The sequence below is a fragment of the Sinohyriopsis cumingii genome, chromosome 15 (genome assembly GCF_028554795.1).
Source record: "Sinohyriopsis cumingii isolate HCF-2022 chromosome 15, ASM2855479v2, whole genome shotgun sequence".
Taxonomy (NCBI): Eukaryota; Metazoa; Mollusca; class Bivalvia; order Unionida; family Unionidae; genus Sinohyriopsis; species Sinohyriopsis cumingii.
The window spans coordinates 107,639,510-107,664,918 of record NC_142975.1 but is presented as its reverse complement, the minus strand read 5'-3'; the positions used below and the strand labels follow the sequence as shown (position 1 = coordinate 107,664,918).

Below are 25,409 nucleotides of genomic sequence, written 5' to 3'. Positions count from 1 at the left end.
TCATTATGAGGATGCAGAATTGAATCTCTCATATGGCAGTAAACTAATGGATAAGCAGGTCTTATTTTATCAATTTGTCTGTCTGTGATTAGTAATCGTAGCCCTCCAATACAGCCTGCTTGGATCATTCCATTACCAGAAGAAAGTGACCAACATACCTGTTTGGATGGTTCCAATTCCAGAAGAAAGCGACCAGCACAGCTTGCTTGGATCATTGCATTATCCGAAGAAAGCGACCCACACAGCCTGCTTGAATCATTCCATTACCAGAAGAAAGCAGCCAACATAGCCTGCTTGGATCATTCCATTACCAGAAGAAAGCAGCCAACACAGCCTGCTTGGATCATTCCATTACCAGAAGAAAGTGACCAACACAGCCTGCTTGAATCATTCCATTACTGGAAGAAAGCAGCCAACACAACCTGCTTGGATTATTCCATTACCAGAAGAAAGCGACCAACACAGCCTGCTTGGAATTTTCCATTACCAGAAGAAAGCAAAAGTATTTGCATAATATACTTAAAAAATAATGTCTTTCAGCCCTTTAAGGTCAGGTTGCAGGACTACTGCTATACACATTCTGCATACGTATTGCCAGCACATGTGTACCAGATACACCAAAACAGTTATATTTGCCAGACAGAACTAAAAAATGAGCTCTAATGAACACATGGACCAAAAATGTAAAGTTCATGGGCCATGCATGATATATATTATAGTAATTATACTATGGTTATAAAACTGTCTTTCTGTATGAGCATGGACTACAAATATATTACCTGCGGGTCACATTTGGCCCATACGGCCTGTAGTTGGACCACACTCACTGGTCTATAGCCAAAAGCACATAATTGAATTATTGATTGCCTCTGGGTCTGTACTATGGAGTAGAGGTTCTCAAACTTTAATTTGTGTGGACTAATTGAACATGCTGAGGGTCTTGGCAGATCAGTTAATGATTGCTGAGTGTCTGGGTGGACCACTTAATGATCTTTCCTAATGTTGGTTGTATATTTCAGCAGACCACCTGAACGAAGCTTGCGGCCATCAGTGGTCCACATACCAGTTTGAGAACCTTGCTGTAGACATTACACCAGTTCTTGACACCATATGTTTTTAGCTGTATTGTGTGGCAATGTGGCAGCATTTATCATACTTTTAAAATAAAATTTGTATGACTTTGGTCTCAATTAAAAAGAAAAATATATGCACAAAAACAACTAACTTGTTTTATTCTCTGCTTAGGCCTACCATTGGACTCGAATAGAAATGTTCATCAGTTTACTTACGTTTATATATCAAGGAAGTAAATCTGCTTTTTTGTAAATTATTATTAAATTTTAGTTAACACAGTCAGTAGTTATAATCCCCAATTACAAAGTTATAGTGAGGGAGAACTGTACCAACCATACCACAGTGGGTTGCAGCAAATTACCCAAAAATCTGGCAGGCAGGAAATGGGGTCAGTTGTGCATGGATTTTCATTGAATTTAGTGTGGTCTACTACAGATGTTTCATTCAGCAGTGTTAAAATGTATTTACCTTGCTAAAATAAATGAGATTATGTGTTGATAAGGTAATTATGTCTGAATGTATATTTGAATTGGGATTAATGGCACATCAGTATAATTCTAGGTATATAATGCCAAGTAAGTTGAGGCACATCAGTATAATTCTGGGTATATAATGCCAAGTTGAGGCACATCAGTATAATTCTGGGTATATAATGCCAAGTAAGTTGAGGCACATCAGTATAATTCTGGGTATATAATGTCAAGTTGAGGCACATCAGTATAATTCTGGGTATATAATGCCAAGTAAGTTGAGGCACATCAGTATAATTCTGGGTATATAATGCCAAGCAAGTTGAGTCACATCAGTATAATTCTGGGTATATAATGCCAAGTAAGTTGAGGCACATCAGTATAATTCTGGGTATATAATGCCAAGTAAGTTGAGGCACATCAGTATAATTCTGGGTATATAATGCCAAGTAAGTTGAGGCATTCTCCCAAAAATTCAAATATTCCTGGAACCATAATAATAATGAGTACATGATGTGCTGTTTTGACAGGATTTGATAATAGAGGTGATTTATGCTGACATTATTCGTGGTAAGCTGGACCAGAAGAACCAGCAGTTGGAGGTCGACTTTGCAATTGGGCGAGACATCCGACAGGAGGCAGTCCCTGATATTATCAATGTCTTACAGGACTGGTGAGTGACTTAGACAGTCCTTGGAGTTAATTGTCATACAATTCTAATTGCAAAGTCTGTATTTAAGAATGAAGTACAGTTTTTGCTTGCTTAACGGCTACTTTTATATGCTGTGAATGGTGTAATTGGATTTACTGAAGTTCAGGATGTTTCTCACTTGAATTTCAATGTTGGGGTCCAGGACTTCAAAAAGTTGGAGACCCAGCACCATAACTAGAAGTTCTAAGCTTACATTAGAACTATCATAACTCTTTATGTAGCTATAATGGTACATTTAATATCAAGGTATAATGTTTGGTATTTTAGAGAAAATGATGAGTAAGTTTCTGCTTTTAAATTTAGTCCACCATGGCCATCTTGAACATTTTTTTTTCTTCTCCTGAATTGATGGTTAATTTGCCATGGGAATTTCATGAGAGACTTCTTATGATGTCTAGCTGGTGTTAAATGAAAAAGATGCTAATCTGAAATCCAATATGGCCACCACAGCAGCCATCTTGAAAATCTTGTTTATCATAATATTTTAGTCATTATCATGACACCTACAATTATACTTCTTAGAATAGTTCTTGTACTGTTTAGTTAAGTTCAGAGATGGATTTATTACAGTAAATATTGTATATATCCCACAGTTGTAGCTGTAACATTTACTGACAGACATTTTAATTATTAATATATGATTTCCCTGAATTATAGCTTAACATTTATTGATAGAAAGTTTAAGCATCAATGTATCATTCCTTGGATTATAGCTGTTACAGTTATTCAAAGACAGTTTATGTAGGTATCAATATATCATTTGTTAGTTTCTATTAATTCAGATAAAAATAGCATTGATTTGCTAATCTGCTGGCAGTAGCTGCATACTAAGGTTTGCAAATCAAAGCACTTTGATGTCACTTGCAGTATATGATGAGAAAGAAAACAGCACCAGTCATTGAAGTGAAAATTGTGTACATGAACGTTACTTATCTCTTTGTATAATTTTATTTAGGAATTGAACTTCATATTTTGATGTGATTCATGAAGTCATGGCACTTGAAAATCAATAACACAGTGCATGAATGATGTAGAAAAGCAATTACAGAGTGAGTGAATGGCTGTAGAAAAGCAATTACACACTGCATAAATGGCTGTAGAAAAGCAATTACACTACATGAATGGATGTAGAAAAGCAATTAAACACTACATGAATGGATGTAGCAAAGCAATTACTGCATCAATGAGTGTAGCAAAGCAATTGCACACTACAAGAATGGTAGTAGCAAAGCAATTACTGCATCAATGAGTGTAGCAAAGCAGTTACTGCATGAATGGATGTGGCAAAGCCATTACACATTGCATGAATGGATGTAGCAAAGCAATTACACAGTGAATGAATGGATGTAGCGAAGCAAATTACACACAGCATGAAGGGATGTGGTAAAGCAATGACACAGTACATGAATGATGTAGCAATGCAATTACACATTGCATGAATGGCTGTAGCAAAACAAGTACATATTGCATGAATGATGTAGCAAAGCAATTACATACTGCTTAAAGGCTTGCAGCAAAGTAATTACATACCACATAAAGGGCTGTAGCAAAGCAATTATACATTGTATGAATAGCTGTAGCAAAGCAATTATACATTGCATGGCTGATGTAGCAAAGCAGTTACACATTGCATAAATTGCTGTAAGAAAGCAATTACACACCACATGAATGATATAGCAAAGAAATGACACTCTACATGAATTGCTGCAACAAAGCAATTACAAACTGTATGAATGGATGTGTGTGTGTGTGATTTGGATTTTTAACATAGTTTTTAAAATTTTCAGTCATATTCCTAAGATGTTTGGCTCATAATGCTGCACACATGAAGCATGACGTCCCACTAAGTCACATTATCCTGACACCAGGCCAATGAATCCTAACACTAACCTCCTTAATACTGAGCACGAAGTTAGGCAGCTGTTAGTACCATTTTTATAAGTCTTTGGTATGACTCAACTGGGGTTTGAACCTGTGACCTCCCACATCTGATGTGGATGCTCTAACCACTTAGGCCACTGGAACAGTCACATGAATGGATGTAGCAAAGCAATTTCACATTGCATGAATGGCCATAGAAATGCAATTACACACTGCATGAATTACAGTAGCAGGCAAAGGCCATGTATGAATTGTAATAAAAAATGTTTACTTTGTGAATCCCTCATTCAATTCTTATAAATTACAAAACTGTTTTAGAATATTAAGTTTTGAAGCAATAAATAAGGAACTATATTTTAATCATTGTTTACAGATATTTTAAAAGTACACAAGAAGGCTGCATCAGTAAGGAATTTGTTCCTTAAAGTGCTTTTTTTAAATTTATAACATCTCGTTTTCTGCATCACATGATGTAATTTTAATCAATCTGAATGCTGATTACAAAGGATTTATAAAACTAGGTAAATATTACATGAAACATTATGTTTAATTTGACTGCAAAGAATCGGAATAGATGGAAAAAAATTTGGTATGGATACCTCAGAAATATGGATTGATAGTAGGTACATATTTATCAGAAATTTACAGTGATAATTTTGATTAACACTGACATTTCTAATGGCTTCTGTTGTAGTTGACTGTTAACCATGGTTCTACAAACTATTTGAGATGCCTGTTTAATTATTACCTGCAGGTGCTCTGCTTGTGAAGCAGTACTACACGGGATAGAAAATCAGATTTCAAAAGCCAACCAGAATAAGGAAAACAACATTAAACTCAAACAGCAGACAGAACAAGAGGTAACAATCGACAAACTCTGTTTTGTATGTCAGTTTTATCAAAGTATTTTTTGTAATGATATTGATAGTCTACATTTTGTAATAGAGAATATGGTTTGGAGACATATTTTACTGTAATCAGAATTGCAATATTTGACATTTTAGAAGCAATTCTTGACAGTGGTGATACCAGCAGACAATAGAGACGACCAATGTTTAAACAAGTTACTACCTCAGTTTCAATTTCACTGACAACAAAGGAAATCACAAAAATTGGTAAAACTGTTTCGTATGTTGTATAGTCTAATTGTGTGGATTTGCCAGAATTTTATTTATGTGTTATTAATAGAGAGAGAGCAGAATGCAATTTATCAGCCATGCATTTCACTGTACTTATCAGCAGTATCCATACCACAGAATAGTGATATGTGGTAAGAATGCACTCCTATAATCTAGAGTTAATTTTGTTTAAAAACTCACAGAACCCCTTCAGTCCGATTTATACTGGATCACACCTTTAGTTTGACCTCATCCAAAAAGGTCCACATAACATTGATTTTGCCTTGTGTACTTCTTGGGTTGTGTAAATAATGACCTTTCAAGAGGAATAAGGATGTATGAGGATAATAAAAAAACAACTGAATAATTGCCATTTAAAGGAATGTTTAATCAAATTCTAAAAAGTGACACTCATTATTGAAATAGTTTGCCTACATGACCTGTATTACTTTTACTATAGTAATCTAGAAGTGAAATACAGATCAGACTGGTAATCTAGATATGCCATAGAGATCAGACTGGTAATCTAGATGTGCCAGTCATATAAGACTGGTAATCTAGATGTGCCATAGAGATCAGACTGGCAATCTAGATGATTGTGCCAAACATGTAAGACTAGTTATCTAGATGTGCCATATATATCAGACTGGTAATCTAGTTGTGCCATACATATCAGAATGGTAATCTAGATGTGCCATACTTATCAGAATGGTAAGGTGGCGCTCACCAGAAAATATGTACTTTTGAGAGAGTGACGTATGTAAGGTGAAGTAGTTCGCATTTAAAACATGCACAGTGGAGAGAATGTTTGCATACCTCTATGCTACATTAATGTAATGTGGATGATATTTCTTTTGGATATTGTACTTTTGGAAATTTTACATGATTTAAGCACACTGCTAACTAAAATGACTGCCCCCTTGTGTTAAAAAATCAGTCTGAATTAGTCTAAAGTACACTATACATAGCAGCTAATAAAATAGGGAAAATGAATTTTGCCAGACTAGACAATACCAGCTTCTGAAAGTGCAATGAATGAATTACCAAATATATAAAATGTAAAAAAAGTTACCGGCTCTTTTTTATACAATTGACCTCTGAAGTTCAGGAAGTGAAAATGACCAAGTAGAGCTAGCACTTTTTTGAAAGGTGCACATTTGAAGTAAGGCCAAGCTGTATACCCTATAACCCATAGTACACCCATCAATCATACACCAAAATAAAGGGAATTAAAGGTTCTTTGCTTTATACCTAAGATATACAAGGTCTTTTTTAAATAGCCAGTATAACCAGTGAGGAAAGCCGGGGACATTCTTTTTCTTTAAAATCCTAACCTTATGCAAAATGCGAAACTGTATAGCGCCACCTAATCAAGATGTGCCATACATATCAGACTGGTAATCTAGATGTGCAATGCATATTAGACTAGTAATCTTGATGTGCCATACATATCAGACTGATAATCTAGATGTGCCTTTCAGATTAGACTGGTAATCTAAATGTGCCATGTAGATCAGACTGGTAATCTAGTTGTGCCATACATATCAGACTGGTTATCTAGATGTACCATGCATATCAGACTGGTAATCTAGATGTGCCATACATATCAGACTGGTAATCTGGATGTGCCATGCAGATCAGACTGGAAATCTAGATATGTCATGCATGTCAGACTAGTAATCTAGATGTGCCATACATATCAGACTGGTAATCTAGTTGTGCCATACATATCAGACTGATTTTTGCCATCTCTTTCCTCCATCCATTATCCAACCTTTTGTTTAAAAGCTCCAAAACCATCTCTGTGAAATCTAGTACACATATTAGACTGGGATTGTGCATGCAGTTGTGTTAATCACAGCAGTTTAGTTTCAAGATTTTAATGTTTGATTCCATTTATTTGTTCATCAGTTCATCAATTTTTCATTCACATTTTCATGTCAAGAGCAAAGCTTCGAAATCATTCAAGATATCTTAAACTTTATACATATTTTAGACTATTGTAATCTAGTAGGTGTACCTATTCTGTTACAAATCCTTCAGTTTTACTATTTTTTACAGTTTTGTCCATCTGTCTATTCATCTATCCACCATTCCCAATTTTGTTTGTTACATATATCCCTGTAGCACTTGGGATATGTATAAAATTAGTAATATATACAGTTCTTTTAAAGTTAAGAAATTCCAGCTTCACTATTTTTTAAGGTAATTTTAGCCTCCTTTACTCAACTCAAGCACACTCAGTGGTCACTCATAAATATATTGACAAATCATATTGCTACATTTGTACATTTGGAGTAAGTTTACCTTGAGTAACAAATTGTTACTTGATATGTTATGCATAATTTTATGATGATGTGGTCTGGCCATAAGATCAAGTGAGCATTCAGCATGGCATTGCATCTGTTATGCATCTAGCATTCAGCATTTTGCTAGATCAACCAAACTTGGCAGATGGCATCCTGGTATAAGAGCTTTCGAGTTTTCTAAAGTATGCTGATTTGCTATTTAATATGACCACCATTGCTAAAATTAAACAAATCTTCAAACAACTTCTCAAAAACCACTCAACAGAATTCAAACAAATTGGACAAAAAGCAAGTTTTTTCAGGTCTTTAAAATTTGTACAAATCGTATCGATTCACTGTCGGATATAGGTGCCATTACTAAAAGTAAAATATAGCTTTATACAGTTCTTCATAAAAACCACTCTCCATAATAGAACCAAAATTAAAAGTGAAAAGCATCCTCACAGAGAATTTTGTTAGGTTTGTTTTTAAGGGATGATAATTTGCTTTTACGACTGATGCTGAATTAACATAAAACATTACTTCCATTACTAAAAGTTGGAAAACCTTTCAACAGCATCTCATAATCTGCTCATGAGAATTAAACCAAATTTGACAGAAAGCATCTTTGCTTGAGGACCTTCCAGTTTATAGTTATGGTGTTAATAATCTACCTTCAGATGTGGATGCCATTACTAGAAATAGAAATAGACATTTATGGAAAACTTTATCTAAGAAAAATGCTGAATAGAATTGGATCAAATTGGTACAGAATGCATCATGGCAAAAAACATTTAAGTATTAAAGAAAGAATGCTGATTTGCCATCATATATGGATGATGATAAAAAAAACCCCAGAGAAACCTTGAAATATTGTTCTTGTGACATACACAGTGAAGAAAATGTTTTAAGAAATTTGTTTAGAAAGCAACCTACTGACCCAAATTTCTTAATAAACAGCTTTTGCATTTGCCTGTGAGGCAGTTATCAGCTGTGTGAGTAATCTCAGGCCCACTTGAGCTTGTTCCATCAGTCTGCCCATTCATCCATTGTGCAAACTTTTGTTTCCATGGCAAATGTACAAAACTTAGTGAAATTTGGTACTTATGTTAGATCAGTGATGTATATGTGCCTTTTCTATTCAGCACAACCATATTGACTTCTGTAAATATGAACTTCTTATATATCAAATCTTCTGTAAATATGAACTTCCTGTATATCAAATCTTCTGTAAATATGAACTTTGCATATATAAAAAAATCATCTGTACATATGAACTTCCCCTCCATGAAACCTATTGTGGATATACACTTTTCTATCTGTGAAATCCTTGTAAATGTGAACTTACTGTCAGAGAGATCTTTGTAAATATGAACTTCCTATCTCAAAAATCTTTGTAAATGTGAAATTCCTAGTATATGAACTTTCTTATCTGTGAAATCTTTGTAAATATGAGCTTTCTGTCAAATCTCTGTATTCATTACCTTTCTATCAAATCTCTGTGTTCATTTCCTTTCTGTCAAATCTCTGTATTCATTACATTTCTGTCAAATCTCTGTATTCATTACCTTTCTATCAAATCTCTGTATTCATTACCTTTCTATCAAATCTCTGTATTCATTACCTTTCTATCAGATCTCTGTGTTCATTACCTTTCTGTCAAATCTCTGTATTCATTACATTTCTGTCAAATCTCTGTATTCATTACCTTTCTGTCAAATCTCTGTATTCATTGCCTTTCTGTCAAATCTCTGTATTCATTACCTTTCTGTCAAACCTCTGTATCCATTTAAGTTTCTGTCAAATCTCTGTATTCATTACCTTTCTGTCAGATCTCTGTATTCATTACCTTTTCTGTCAAATCTCTGTATTCATTACCTTTCTGTCAAATCTCTGTATTCATTACCTTTCTATCAAATCTCTGTAAATATGAGCTTCATATCTTTGAAATCTTCGTAAATGTAAAATTTCTATGTATGAAAATATGAACTTTCTGTCTATGATATATTTGTCATTATAAACTTTCAGTCTATGAAATCTTTGTAAATATGAATTTCCTATTTGTGAAATCTTTGTAAATGTGAAATTTCTATGTATCAAATCTTTGTAAATACAAAATTCATATCTATGAAATCTTTGTAAAGACGTATTTCCTATCAATGAAAGTTTTGTAAACATGGACTTGATATGTGTGAAATCTTTGTAATTGAATTTCCTATCCATGAATCCGTTAAGTCTTTTTTTAAATTTTAATTTCCAGTCTTTAAAATCTTTGTAAATATGAACTTTCTGTGTATGAAATCTTGGTAAATTTGAACTTTCTATATATGAAATCTTGGTAAATATGAACTTTCTATATATGATATCTTTGTAAATATGAAATTTCTGTATATGAAATCTTTGTAAATATTAACTTTATATGTGTGAAATCTTTGTAAATATGAATATCATGTCTATGAAATCTTTGACAAATGTTCTCTAACAAGCAGTTCATTTTGGTGGAGATATAAATGACACTGTCTTCTTGTTGTATAACATCCTTAATTAGACATATTCCATTGAATGTACTGATTTATCCTAGTTAAACCAGGCAAGAAAATTATGGAGATAATGACCATCTTACATGTACAGCTAGGCACTTTTAATGGAGATAATGACCATCTTACACGTACAGCTAGGCACTTTTAATGGAGATAATGACTGTCTTACACATAGAGCTAGGCACTTGCTAGGCACTTTTAATGGAGATAGTGACCGTCTTACACATACAGCTAGGCACAATTAATGGAGATAATGACCATCTTACATGTACAGCTAGGCACCTTTAATGGAGATAATGACCATCTTACATGTACAGCTAGGCACAATTAATGGAGATAATGACCATCTTACATGTACAGCTAGGCACTTGCTAGGCACTTTTAATGGAGATAGTGACCATCTTACACATACAGCTAGGCACTTTTAATGGAGATAGTGACCATCTTACACGTACAGCTAGGCACTTTTAATGGAGATAATGACCGTCTTACATGTACAGCTAGGCACTTTTAATGGAGATAGTGACCATCTTACATGTACAGCTAGGCACTTGCTAGGCACTTTTAATGGAGATAGTGACCATCTTACACATACAGCTAGGCACTTTTAATGGAGATAGTGACCATCTTACACGTACAGCTAGGCACTTTTAATGGAGATAATGACCATCTTACATGTACAGCTAGGCACTTTTAATGGAGATAATGACCATCTTATGCGTAGAGCTAGGCACTTTTAATGGAGATAATGACCATCTTACACGTACAGCTAGGCACTTTTAATGGAGATAGTGACCATCTTACACTTACACGTACAGCCAGGCACCTTTAATGGAGATAGTGACCATCTTACACGTACAGCTAGGCACAATTAATGGAGATAAAGACTGTCTTACATGTACACCTAGGCACTTTTAATGGAGATAATGACCATCTTACATGAACAGCTAGGCACTTTTAATGGAGATAATGACCATCTTACATGTACAGCTAGGCACTTTTGAGATAATGACTGTCTTAGATGTACAGCTAGGCACTTTTAATGGAGATAATGACCATCTTACATGTACAGCCAGGCACTTTTAATTGAGATAATGACTGTCTTAGATGTACAGCTAGCACTTTTAATGGAGATAGTGACTATCTTACATGTACAGCTAGGCACTTTTAATGGAGATAGTGACCGTCTTACATGTACAGCTAGGCACTTTTAATTGAGATAATGACTGTCTTAGATGTACAGCTAGGCACTTTTAATGGAGATAATGACCATCTTACATATGCAGCTAGGCACTTTTAATTGAGATAATGACTGTCTTAGATGTACAGCTAGGCACTTTTAATGGAGATAGTGACTATCTTACATGTACAGCTAGGCACTTTTAATGGAGATGAGTCAGCTTCATGCTTTAATGCAGTGATTTATGATGCAATATTGGCTGTGCAGTTGAATTGCACATCAGCTTAGGAGTTTGTTTTGCAGTCTTTCTTAAGCTGACCCTATTTACTTTCAATTTGTTGAGGGGTATTTCTTAAGTTTACCCTATTTTCTTTCATTTTTGTTGGGGGTCCATTAAGCTGACCCTATTTGCTTTCAATTGGTTGTGGAGTATTCCATAAGCTGACCCTGTTTACTTTCAATTTATAGATAGTAAATGTAAAGAAGACCCTAAAGACTGCTCACCCCTCAGTTTCTGATGAACAGATGGTTACTGACAGTAGAGACATCCCTATGCAGTCTGAAAAGCCTTCAAAGAAATCCTCCAAAACAAAAGGGTAAGTCACTTTGTGTATAATCTAAAACATGAGGAATTCTTCTAAATCTTTGTGGTTTATTGTGTAATGGATGTCCTTTTTGAATAATTTGACAAAAATGTTATTGTTTGCAGAAGAAAATTGTAATTTACCTAAAGGATAGAAGAAGGGCTCTTTCTCTTTCATATACATTCCCTTATCACATCACTGTTAGGATATAAGCCCGCTACCTCCTAAATCCAATCCTACTAACAAGACAAAATCTGTCTTTTCTGTCTGAATCATGTAGACAAAAGGCATTAACTCTTCCTCATTATCTTTCCCTGCCTTACCAACTACAAACACGAGGAACCAGGCTCCTGCAGTTCCAATCTCACCGGATTTCCTCACAATGAATGGTGAATCAAGTCACTTCACAGGGGCTTTGGATTTCATATATCCCACTGCCTCTTTCTTCCTGCACCCTTTTCTAACAGACATAACATTAGATTGGGTAAAGGATAATGTTCTACAACAGGTGACTCAGTAACTCATCACTGAAAGGGTAATGCAGATTATGAGAAAACCACAATTTCCCGTTTTTTTATTCAAAGCTTTTTGTGATACATAAGGCCAATGGCAAATTGAGTCCAATCATTAGCCTATGTTGCTTCAATACATATATTCTTCCACTAAAGTTCAAGATGGAGATATCCAAAGATTGTTATGACTCTTCATCAGAAAGGACAAGTATGCAACCTGTTTTCATCTGACTGAGGGATATTGCCCCTGAGCATCCAGCAGCACAGAAATTTCTTTATTTTACTTTTTGTAACAATGTTTACCAATTTCAAATTTTTCCATTTGATTTAACATCAGGCCCTGGATCTTTACCAAATGATTGGTTCATCATGACTCTGTTTCAGTTGACTTCATCAACCACTATGGCTGTGTACTTAGAGATACCCTCCAGAAACATATGCTAAGTTCTGTTCTTCTCAAGGGTACAAGCAAAATCTTATCCCTTTTGAATCATCCGTTTGCTCATGAACTGGGAAAATTATGACCTTTACCAGTGTATCCCCCAGGAGGGTAAAACTGAGGTTAAAAAAAACAACCTTGGTGTCAATATATCACAACTTGTGCAGCATACTCTTTCTCTCTCACTCGCTAAACATACAAATAAACCAACATGCACAGTTAACAAACAAATGCATTGTCCATTCAAAGAATCATTTTATTAGTTCATTTTTCTTCTAAAGTCGTACTTTTAAGTCTCTTTATAATCTTTTTGAAGCAGTATTATAGACCAACACATTTCATACAAGCCAATACAAAAAGCCAAATAAATCGGTTTCATTGTACTTCATCTTAGAACAAATTTATCCAAAAATCAAGGAGGCTAATGATTCATCTTGTTTCTAATAAGTTACACTTGAACTTTAAGATCTCTATTTTATTGCAGCAAAGTTAAAAACCAACAAAATCTGCATTGACCCCCTGACTTTATAATCCAAATAAACGCATTTTTCTTGGCAAGTTTACTGATTTGTTTGTTGTGAAAGAATGTCTTGGGTTATAATGTGTTCTCCAGATCTCTTGTGGCGAATGAAGGCAGATTTTTAAAAATTCTTTAACCCTGTCGCAAAAGGATTATTCACTTTTTGCAGTCCTCGCAATGATGTGGTCATAAGTCACCCCCGGTAATCCTAATGGATGTGCCGTATTCCAGTCAAGGGAATTATTTTCTCCATTTTTCATTAAAGTTAGATTCACAGTTACTCTTTTGTGTTCTGCTTCTTTCATGTCTTTGCTAATGATTCTTAGTGCATGACATTTTAATCTGGAGGTCACTTTCTAGTGCAACAAGCATTGAGGTTAAACATAAGGATGACATTTTGCTGAGCTCGATGGAAATCACGGGAGAGCTCGCGAGAGATGGGGAAACTACTCCATCATAACATTGCCTGTGCTAGTCTGGTTCCTTATTTCGTATGTGCCCTGCATTGCACTCCACTTTACGAATAGAGGAGTACAATGCAGGAAGTAAACAAAGTGGGGAACCAGTCAGTGCCTATGCTGGAAGTATACACGATGCTACCCTTGTCCAATGCATTGGATATTAAATAAATCCTGATCACATTATGCGAATCCTTTGTGTCAAAAAAACGCATGGCAAAAAATGTGTGTCAATTTTCTCCAGCTTGTGTCCCTGACACACAAATGTGCGTAAAGGGAAACACTGCTTTACCCATCCCAGTATTTTGCCCATCTGGGTATGAAGCTTATAACCAGTCTCAATGTGGAATGATTCCTTCATGTTTGCAAGTATGAATCTTGGAACTCATTGAGTCTCTCTCCAATAGGACTTGGATTTCAGAGAGAGATTTCTTGCAACTCCCTTGATTATTCAGCATGGCAGCAGACTTGATCTCACTGGACCATCTTTATATGCACATCCTACATATGATCTTGCTGGCTCAGTGGCACCCATTTTCCACTCTACTCAGTCAAAAGTTTAGGATCACTAATGAGGTATGATCATTCTTGGATTAGTGGCACAATGTTGTTTGACTCATGACAGAAATTCCTCGGTTGAAGCCCCAGTCATAAGTAACGGTATGTACAGATGCCATTTCATATGGTTTGTGTGTGTGTGATTTAGATTTTTAATGTAGCTTTAACAATTTTCCAGTCATTTCGCTACGATGTCTGCAGTGTGGCAGTTTAAAGTAATGTTTTGCACTGAGGCATCATACCACGGACATGTAGCATGATGTCCCACCCAGTCACATTATCCTGACACCAGGCTGACCAGTCCTAACACTAACCTCTTAATGCTGAGTGCCTAGCGAGGCAGCTGTTAGTACCATTTTTAGAAGTCTTTGGTATGACTCGGTTGGGGTTTCGAACCCATGACCTCTCGCATCCAGGGCGGATGCTCTAACCTCTAGTCTACATGAGCGGTCATATGGTTTGAGGAGCCCATCTGTTGCCAGGCTTTGATATGGTCAGTGGTACATGTGAATCAGAGGAACTGCCTCTCCAGATCAGCCTTCTTGAAATGAAGGTTGCCACCGAAACATTTCATTTCTGGAAGGAGCAATTCATGTCCTGATCATGTTCTGACTGACACTCGATCTAGAAAGGGTCAAGTCATTTGCACAGTATGGTCCATCTGTTAACCAGTCTATCATCAGATTTGCAAAAGTGGTTGTGGGGTATCTGATGATTACATACCTGATTTATCATGACATATCTGAAAAAAAACATTTTTTTTTCTTTTCCAAAACCAACCGTTCTGGTGGCCTAGTGGTTAGAGCATCCACCTCAGATGTGGGAGGTCGTGGGTTCAATCCCAAAGACTTACAAAAATGGCACTAACAGCTGCCTCACTTGGCGCTCAGCAATAAGAGGTTAGTGTTAGGACTGGTTGGCCCGGTGTCAGGATAATGTGACTGGGTGGGACATCATGCTACATGTCTGTGGCTGAACTGGCTGAAAAATAATAAGGATGATGCTGTGTTAAATCCTTTGAAGACTGCCTTTTCATCTAATTTGCATAAGTAAAGTACACTAAGTGGAACAATCCAGTTTTTAGGTAAATTGTAGAAATGTTGTTTGAAGAACAAAAGTTATTACATATCATTTGGCTTGAATGAGAATGTTTAAGCCATCTGTATTAAAGATTATTGGTAAGTTTGTGATCAGCAGCAACTTTTCTTTAAAGTTGAATTAGACCCCATGTATAAAATGCAAAACATGATTATTTTGTTAGAATAGTTAACAAATGTGGTTCAGTTTTGAAGGCAAAATGTTAAAATGTGGTTTTGGAAAAGATTTCCCATCTGAGAAATAAGCAAATCCAAGAAAATTAAATTTCCAAACTCCTGATCAGAGTTTGACTTTGTGAAGTGCAGAAGGAAGGGAAAGTTTTTTATTTTTTATATACACTGCAGACAGACATCATTGCACGGGTTACAATTACTACTGTAATTATTCTGGCACACTGTAGACTGGTTCTGTTTGATTTCTGTAATGTATGGATAGAACACATGAAATAATGGGGTTTATTTCTTCAAAGATTACAATCTGAGGCTTGATAGGAGCTGTTGATTAGCATGCAGTCAACCTTCTTGAGGTTTTCTCTTGTAGATTTAACTTTGTAGAGACAACCCCTGAGTCAGGCATGATCTGTGGTGGCAGCGGCTCAGATGGCCACCAGACTTAGTTAAAGCCAACACAGTCTCTTAGCATTAATGGATTTCCCAGTGAAAATTTGTCAGTAAGATTTCAAATAATTATCTTCAGAACAGGATATAGAGGTCTTAGAACATGTGACCATAGGCTATGTTGCTTTCAAGTTCATTTATCAGATTATCATTAATATGGGGAATCCAGCCTTGTCATTCCCCAGTAGGATACCCAAAATATAGGTAGGATGTTTAGCATTCCATCTTTCTATTACCTGTTTTCTTAATGTGATCTGGGAAGTTAAGGCATCTGAAGGAGAAAGCAAATTTTAAAATAAATTGTTTCTCCAAGAATACATAACCTATCACAATTCTTAAAACTCTCCCAGCCAACTTGCCATATAAACATCTTTGTTACTATTTCACTCAGTTTTAAAAATTAGCGACATCTTATGATAGCAAAGGTATGTAATGTGCAAGAGTTATTGCCCTTTGTCTATGTTAAATAGGCAGGAAAAGGTGAATTTTCATCATTCTTGTAGGGCTGGATTCAGAAGGTAGCAGGCTTATGTCCTGTTTACGTGATCAGGAGAGTATTCATGGAGAAACATAATAATGTACTTTGTTTTCTTGCATACATTTAGTATTGAAAATTTCATCAATGCCCCCAGTTTAGATAATTTGGATTTCTTACATGCATTTTCTTATGTTTAGTTTGAGAATAATTAGAATTTAATGTTCTCTTTGTCATTTTTGAAGATGAGGAAAAGAAAAACTGATTGGCAATTAAGATATTGATTATTAGTTTTTTTGTGCAGAAAAGTTGAATCATCTGTATCAAAAGTTTATTAGATGTTAAAGAATAATTGTTTCAAAATTTTATGGGAGATCTGTACAGATCTGTCTTTTAACAATTGTATATGTCACAAATTATTTTTGAATATTACAGTTATAAATATATTTTTATAATCCTTTAAATACATGTTTGACATGTGTCACTTGTGCCAACATGGCTGCTAAATGGGATGTTGTGAAAGATATTTTTGGCTAAATCCAACTTTTTGAAAAATTTACAATTTAAAAACAAAACCATGTAATTTTTATAGTTATTTACTAGTGTATGTTGATGTGTTCAGTACATGCATTCTTTGTTACACTGTAAATTATCCTTAATTATTTTGTTTGAATTTACTTAATTTCTCCTGACCATGAAATATTTTCTCCTTTGTTGAGTATGTATGTTTTATTTTTACTGGCCTTAATTGATAAATATCTTGTCTCATTGTTGGTATCCCATTCAGTATTTCCCAGCCTATTATACCTGTATCAATAGTGTAGTTATTCCCAGCCTATTATACCTGTATCATTAGTGTGGCTATTCCCAGACTATTATACCTGTATCAATAGTATAGTTATTCCCAGCCTATTATACCTGTATCAGTAGTGTAGTTATTCCCAGCCTATTATACCTGTATCAATAGTGTAGTAATTCCCAGCCTATTATACCTGTATTATTACTCTGGCTATTCCCAGCCTATTATACCTGTATCATTAGTGTGGCTATTCCCAGCCTATTATACCTGTATCAATAGTGTAGTTATTCCCCACCTATTATACGTGTATCAATAGTGTAGTTATTCCCAGCCTATTATACCTGTATCAATAGTGTAGTTATTCCCAGCCTATTATACCTGTATCAATAGTGTAGTTATTCCCAGCCTAGTATACCTGTATCATTAGTGTAGCTATTAATTGCAGGCTTCAGTATCAGTACTTCCTATTTTTATCAACAAGGTCTCTAATGACAGCTTAATGTCTCTTACAGGGTGTCAACTATAATGTATGGTTAATCACCATACTTTAGTCTACTTCAGTTACAGGTTTTGTTTTTAATTACAACTTATGCAACAATTAACATATGCATGGCAGATTCATCTTTAGACCATTTAATTTTTGGATGGGGGCTGCAATTTTCTTTTGAGTTGAGATATTTTCTTTTCGTTTATCTCAAGATCATAATTCTGGAAAAGAAAATATAATGGTTATAATGTAGTGTTATTTTGTGCTAAATCAATGCAAGATATTTTTTCTAGCTGTCAAAGGATATAATTTTTTTTTTTTAAAGTGTCAGCCCCCAGCCCTAGAACATTAAATTTGCTGATGCCTAATAGAATTGCAGTATACCATAGTACATATTGTGATATGTTTTAGAAATACCACATTTTAGTGTGGTACAAAATTTTGGAGCAGATTTCATAGCACCTTTACTTACTTTGGGGGAGGGGGCAAACTTTGTACATAGTCAGATGCTATCAATAGTTGCCACGAATAGGAAAATTCAAAATTGACATTTGTATGCAAGTGACCTCTTTACACAGGGTTACCTTTCAAAATTACCTTTAAAATAAATACCATGTACCAAATATTATTAAATATTATTATTGTTATCATTACAAGTGCAAGGTATTAATGGTTTACCTAGCTTTTTTTTCTGATGGTACATACTATGATACTTTTTCACCGTACTGGTACTTTGGTAGTTCCATCAGTAAGGAATGTATAGAAATTCCCAGTGTTGTATGAATTTAACCACATTAGCACCATTTTATTTTTTCATGACAAAATAATTAAATAAATTTTGTTTGCAAAACAGTTAATTTGTGACAAATTAAATTTTGAATATTATAAATATAATTGTATTTGTGATATTTTAATCACATACTTGACACACATCACATATACTGCCATGGCGGACAAATTAAATGTTGTGGAGAAATTTGGGATTAGGAGGAAAACAAATGCCAATTTTTTTAGTAACTTACTAGTGTATATTAAAGGTTAAATACATATCTTATTTTGTCAGACAAATCATCTAAACTTTTGAGGACAGCAGTTGTTTTCTATCTGAATTTTACTTAATTTCTCAAGTCCACTAAATATTTTCTTATTTGTTGATTGAGTGTTTTATGTTTACTGGCCCTCTCTTATAAATATCTTGCCCGGTTATTGGCATCCTACTTGGAGTTTGTATGCCTATTATATAGTACAACCTGCAGATTGTAAGTGTCAGGGTCAACACTTCCCGTTTTACAAAGCTGTCTGATGTCACCACAATATCGTTAACAGAGTGTCAGCTATAGTGTAAGCTTAATCATCCCACTTAAGTGAAAGTTATTTTTTAATTATAACTTATATAAGAATTAACACACATAGCAAATTCATCCTCTATATGGTACTACCCATTGAATGGGAGGGGGGCCGAGGGAGCTGCTATTTTATTTTGAGCTGAGATATTTTATTTTGTTTTATATCAAGATAATTATTTTTTTAAAATAGGTACACAGTGGTGTTATTTTGCTAAAAATCAGGGCAATTTTTTTCAGCTATTGATAAACTAAAATTTTTTAGCAAAAAAGTGTCAGGCCCCTGTCACTGAACATTGAATTGTTGGTCCCGAATATAATTGTGGTATACTGATACATATCAAAACATGTTCAGAAATACAGTGGTATACTGTGGTACAAAATGTTTCATGGGATCCAGCTTTGGTTCCTGGTATTATTATTATTATTATGCTATCAAGATTGTTTTATGTGCACTATTCAACAAAATTATGTATTGCACACATAGGTTGTTCTCTTCCAGTTTTATGTTCCACACAAGAATATTGTTTATTATATGCTCATTTTTTTCTCCATTAATTTTGCATTGTCAGAATCATTCAGTATTTTAAGATATTGCACTCATGCGCAACTTCATATTGCACTCATAAAGGAACTACTTTCTATTGCAAACAATCAATGGACACAGATGCCAGCACTTTTGATTTGTAAACAAATCATGTATGCTCATGTAGTAGGCGGTTTACATTTTGGTTGATTATATTTATTTCTAAATGAACTAAAGCAGATGTTTCATGGACTGCCATATACCAGCTGCTTTGCTACATTCTGCGTTAACATTTTTGATACAATGTTTTGGATTTAGGCTGGCGATAGACGCCAGATTTCATAAAATTGCTAGGTACCTACAAATAACATACAAGTGACAAGGCATAAACTGTCTTCTTATATGCTTCCAGTTTTACATCCTGAATTTCCTCAAAACGTACACATTTCAAAATTGTACTGTAATTTTGACTATATTTCAAGTGCAATTACATCCTCCTTACTGCACTCAGAATGAAATAAACATTAAATTCATTGGCGTCTTTTTGATAAGTGCAATTGAAAGACTTCATAATAACCCACATTATGATCTCAGACATTCAATGACAGAACATAAATACACTTGCAGATGTCATCACGCTTCTCACTTGCTGCTTCAATCTGATGTATTTCATGTAGAATTGTCACAGATAAATCCAGTCTATAATCAAGAAATTTTGAAGAATTGACAAAAATACCAAAATCTATTCATTAAAGATCAAATGGAAAAGCTGTTGCAATGCGTATTTATTCACAATATGACTCCACATTTCAATTTTAAGTAGACCAAAATGCCATTTCATTTTGAAAGTTATGTCTAGCACACAACTAAATTCAAGTTTATCTGGGCGGAGTTATGTGCGCATTAACACTGTTGTTGTTGTGTAATGATGAATCTGTGCTTGTGTATTTAGTTTGGAATACGGCATACATTCAGTTACTTTGTTTTGTGTAGTGTATTTTTATTTACATAATTAAGCCTTAGGTAGAATAAAAAAAATGAGCATATAATAAAAAGGTTACTGCATTTGTATGGGAAAATATGAACTTGTTTTGTCGGATGGATATACTGCACTCCCAAGGTCGTGCAGTATTTCCATCTGAAAAACTCGTCCATATTTTCCCATACAAATGCAGTAACCTATAAATCATCAGTGACTTAAAATAATCACTGATTTTTGTTTGTTTTGTGCACCATGATGAAACACTAATTTCACTACTGATTTACAGCTGTAAACTAGACGATTCTTTGGTTGGCCAGCTTGTATATACTTGAATTGGAAACAGCTGTTCACATTTCAAAAACAATATCTGGGTTGCCCAATACACGGAGATAAAAAGACAGTTGGCGTAATGTAGGAGGCTTTGATGGCTGTTCATTTATTGTGATCCATGAACCAAAACTTTGCCTGCATTTACAGGCAAGTTTTTGATATTGAATGATCCATGACCCTAATGAAAAGGGATGTAACTCACATCTCTTCTCAAAGATGAATTGTGTCATCAGATGTAGTTTTAATTCACTGGCAAATAGATGAAGATATTAAATAAACTGGCAAAAGACAACTTCAATTTTCTGCTGTGATAACAGGACTTCTTACTCCCCCTTCAGAAAATGTATGTCTTCTACTATTTACTCTCATGATAAAAAATGCCTTGCATTTGAATCTGCCATATTGATATCTTTGAGTGACATTGGCGATGGAGTACAGTGAGTGCAAGCAAGATCAGAAGTATTTTCACATTGATTCACATGATATTCCTTGATGTAAGCATTTCCTCCTCTTGAAGCAATCGTTCTAATTGTATACACTGAGTGGTCACAATAGGTATGCTCTTTTGCTTCAAACAGAGTGAAGCCATTGTTTGGTTAGGAAACACTTGGTTATTTGTTTTTTTAGGGTTTAATGCCATTTTTCAGCAAACAATAGGCTATACATGGCGGCCAGTATTAATGGTGGAGGAAGAACCCGAGAAAACCCCGGAAAGAACCACCGACCCATGAGAAGCTACTGGCAAGCTTTCTCACATACCCACATTGGCTGAATCCAAGACTCGAACCCATGCAGACAGAGGTGAGATGGCAGTGATCCGTAAAGGAGAACGCTTTAGACCACTTGGCCACTCGGGGCCCCGCACTTGGTTACTGCTTGCAGAAGGCAGGTGGCTGTTAAACACGTGTATATAGGAAATTTATTTGAGGGAAATTAGAATGGACATTGTGGCCGGATGACTGCAATGTAAAGGTTACCATTAGGGCAGGTTTGACTGTACTGTATATGTTTTTGGCTTCATGGTCACAGAGATTCTTTGAAGTTCTAACTTCTGTCCACCACATAAGGCCCCTTCTGACCATTCAGAGTGTGAATAATGTTTTTTTTTTATTCATTTGCAGACTTGTGAAAAGGAATGTTAAAGAGATGTTTACATATTTGGTAATTTTTGCACAATCTGTATGAAGATGGCAGCATATATCACAGTAGACCAAACTTAGAGCTATAACTAAGAAATATGATTAAATGATGTAATATTTCTTAGAAAATTGGCATGAAGTTTTCAGTAGTCATTTTTAACAATTAAATTGAAATCACCTTAATCTTATACATGTTGCAATGACATTGTGCAGCAGTTCTAACAACTCAAACTTCACTGATGTTTTGATACAAGTATTTTCTAGCATTTATATAAAAGATATCATGAGGAATTGATGCATTAACTACACAGATATTTATTTCATTGTATTTGATTTGCATCAGCTGACTTGAGAAACATACTAGAACTAAATCTTTCCTCGCCCCCTACACTAATCCCATGTTTCTGGACAGTTTTATGGGAATAGATTTTCTTGGCCTGTAAGTTTTGGAACATAACAGAAATTTCATTATTTTTGGTATCAAAAAACCAATGGTAATGATGGTAACAATTATTTGATTAATATCTATTTGAAGTCTTCCATTAAGGGAGAGAGAAAATACAGATTATGTGTTCAGTTTAATTTGAATGAGGAACTGCCTGCAATGATCACTCCTTGTTTTGTTTTCATCTTTATTGTTTTTTTGGTATCTTTATATATTATTATTTGATACTGGACACATGATGAAGAATAAATAACAAGAGATAGAGTGATGGACCCAGCTGTACACAGTTTGCTTGACAGAGCATTAAACATTAAAAAAAAACTTAAGAGGAACAACCAATGTTTGGAGATGCTCATTCAGAGGCTATAAGTTTTATAAGAGATATGGAATGCTGGAAATCCAGTTCATTCAAGGTCTAATCAATACAAAGATGCATAATAACTTTGGTTGAAATACAATATTCCATAGAAAGAAAAATCAAGATGGGCAGTCAGGGGCCATAACTCTTCTGAGTGATCATATAGAAGACTTGAAATTATACTCAAAGATGGTCTCTTCAGGTAAAGCTGCATGCCAGATTTGGTTGAAATTCAACAAAGCTTTGTAAAGTTATGCTGCAGAAAAGTTAGGAGGATTGCAGTCAAGGGCGATAACTTCTTTAAATGGTGTTGTGGAATGCTTGAAATCACTCAGGGCCTCATCAGTATGAAGAAATTTGCCAAATTTTGTTGAAAGCAACAGAGACCACAAAGTCTGGAAGAAAAAGATTCAAGGTCATATATCTGAATAAGATTAAACCTATATAAAGTACATGCAAGTCTGTGAGATAATGTTGTACCAAATTGCATCTGAATTGGCTGAATGGCTCTTGAGCTCTGCCAGTTACAAGCAACATCTGATGTGAAGATATCAAGTTAACTCTCAAGGGTCATAACTCTGAAAAGTTAAAACCTTTAAAAGAAACAAGTACATGTAAAAATAGGCAGTTCATCTACCAAATTGTATCCAGTTGTAATGAAGGATTGCACAACTATGTGAAGATCTGAAGTTGTCAAGAGCCATAACTCTCATCACAATTGAGATAATAATAATAATAACAATAATGATAATGATAATAATAAAAATGAGGACTTTGTATAGCACCTAATCTTTAGAAACTCTAAGACCTTTACAACATCACACAACACCTATAACATAAAAAACACATATAATGATACATATATTATTTCAAAAAACAAACACCATAAAATAAAAAAACATTAAAAAACATGCTGAAAATATTTAAGGTAGGGAAAATTATTAGGTATTTTAAGTTTGTTCTTGCAGTCAAAATAAATGAGTTTTAAGAGCACTCTTGAATTGGATCACTGCCGCTTTGTGTCTAAGTTCAGTGGGCAATCATTCCACATTGCTGGGCCCTGGTATGCAAAAGAACATTGTCCATATGACTTTGTTTTCATAGTGGGAATAATAAATATACAGTTGTCAGAAGAGGAGCATAAGTATCTTGCTGGTGTGTACACATGGGTGAGGTCAGATAGGTATGTTGGACTGGAGTCCATCAGTGAAATGTAGCACAGAGACAAATTTTGTGTTTGATTCTGGATCAAATGGATGGCCAGTGTAGGGTACAGAGCAGCAGGGAGGTGTGCTCTGTTCGTGGTACTCTAAGAATGATCCAAGCAGCTGTGTTTTGAAGTTTCTGAAGTAGATATTGAGATGAACCAGACAGAATTGAGTTACAATAGTCCAGTCTTGAAAGTACTAATGAATATACAAGTGTTTTAGTGGCATCAAGTGAAAGATATTTGCAAATGGAGCTGATGCATCTCAGCTCAAGATATGCAGCCTTGCATATGTTCATGACATGTTGGTACAACGTAAGAGTACTGTCCAGAGTGACACCTAGGTTTTGTACTGACTGTGAATTTAATGTTGGTGTTTCTGATATTTATTGTTTGAGGTAAAGGATGTGACTGAGAAAGTGTTTGTGTTGTGATCAGAATGGCCTCAGTTTTATCATCATTCATCTGCAGCTTGTTACATGTCATCCATGATTTCACATCAGAAATGCACCTCTCTACACCTTGGATGGTAGCATCAACTTCAGTTGGGTGGCTAGATTTGCATATTTGGGTGTCGTCAGCGTACAATTGGTGAGACTGGATGATGATCTATGACACTTGAGAGCGGCTGAGTGTATAGAATGAAGAGAACTGGTCCAAGAACAGACCCCTGTGGAACACCACAACATAGATTAACTGGGCTGGAGTGATCATTGCAGGCAGTTCCTCATTCAAATTAAACTCAACTCACATAATCTGTTTTTTCTCTCTCTCTTAATGGAAGACTATGGAATTTAGTCATGACTATACATGATCTTTTCCATACTCATCTTGTTTATGACAAGACAGAACCAATCAAAGGCACACACATGGAAGACAGTGTACACACCATATTGCATCAAAACAAGTTGAATGTTCCTGAGCTATGCTTGTTACAAGATCTGATGTAGTTGATGTGTTGCATATTACATTGATGAAAAAAGGGCAATAACTCCATCAACATTTGACCAGAACTGCACAGCTACACATAGTAGTTCATGTACCAAATGTCATCCAATTAAGTGTAATGGTTGCTGAACTCTGCTGGTTATATGATGAACAGACTGATCAACAGACAGATGGATTGCTTAGGACAGGTGATTACATCAGGCTCCAAGTTCTCAGCATTGTGCCTGAAAACTAAAAGAAAATTCTTACATCTTAATTTCTTGTTTAGTCATAATTATACATGATCTTTTCCAATGCTTATCTTGTTTAGTCATGACTATA

General features: G+C 35.0%; 2 protein-coding genes across 2 annotated transcripts in view; one reads left to right on the top strand and one right to left on the bottom strand.

Annotated features, from left to right (window-relative positions):
• The window catches only part of LOC149782438 (COP9 signalosome complex subunit 7b-like), a 47,726-nt gene that overhangs the window by 20,802 nt on the left and 1,515 nt on the right, over positions 1-25,409 (top strand). The window contains exons 6-8 of the mRNA XM_089933842.1: positions 2,075-2,217; positions 4,892-4,997; positions 11,732-11,859. Of these exons, the coding sequence (XP_089789968.1) occupies positions 2,075-2,217; positions 4,892-4,997; positions 11,732-11,859 (377 nt within the window). The remainder of the gene's footprint in view (positions 1-2,074; positions 2,218-4,891; positions 4,998-11,731; positions 11,860-25,409) is intronic.
• LOC149782437 (protein RCC2-like) overlaps positions 22,086-25,409 on the bottom strand; it is an 89,254-nt gene continuing 85,930 nt past the window's right edge. Inside the window, exon 11 of the mRNA XM_089933841.1 lies at positions 22,086-25,319. Coding sequence (XP_089789967.1) covers positions 25,281-25,319 — 39 coding nt within the window. The 3' untranslated portion in view covers positions 22,086-25,280. The remainder of the gene's footprint in view (positions 25,320-25,409) is intronic.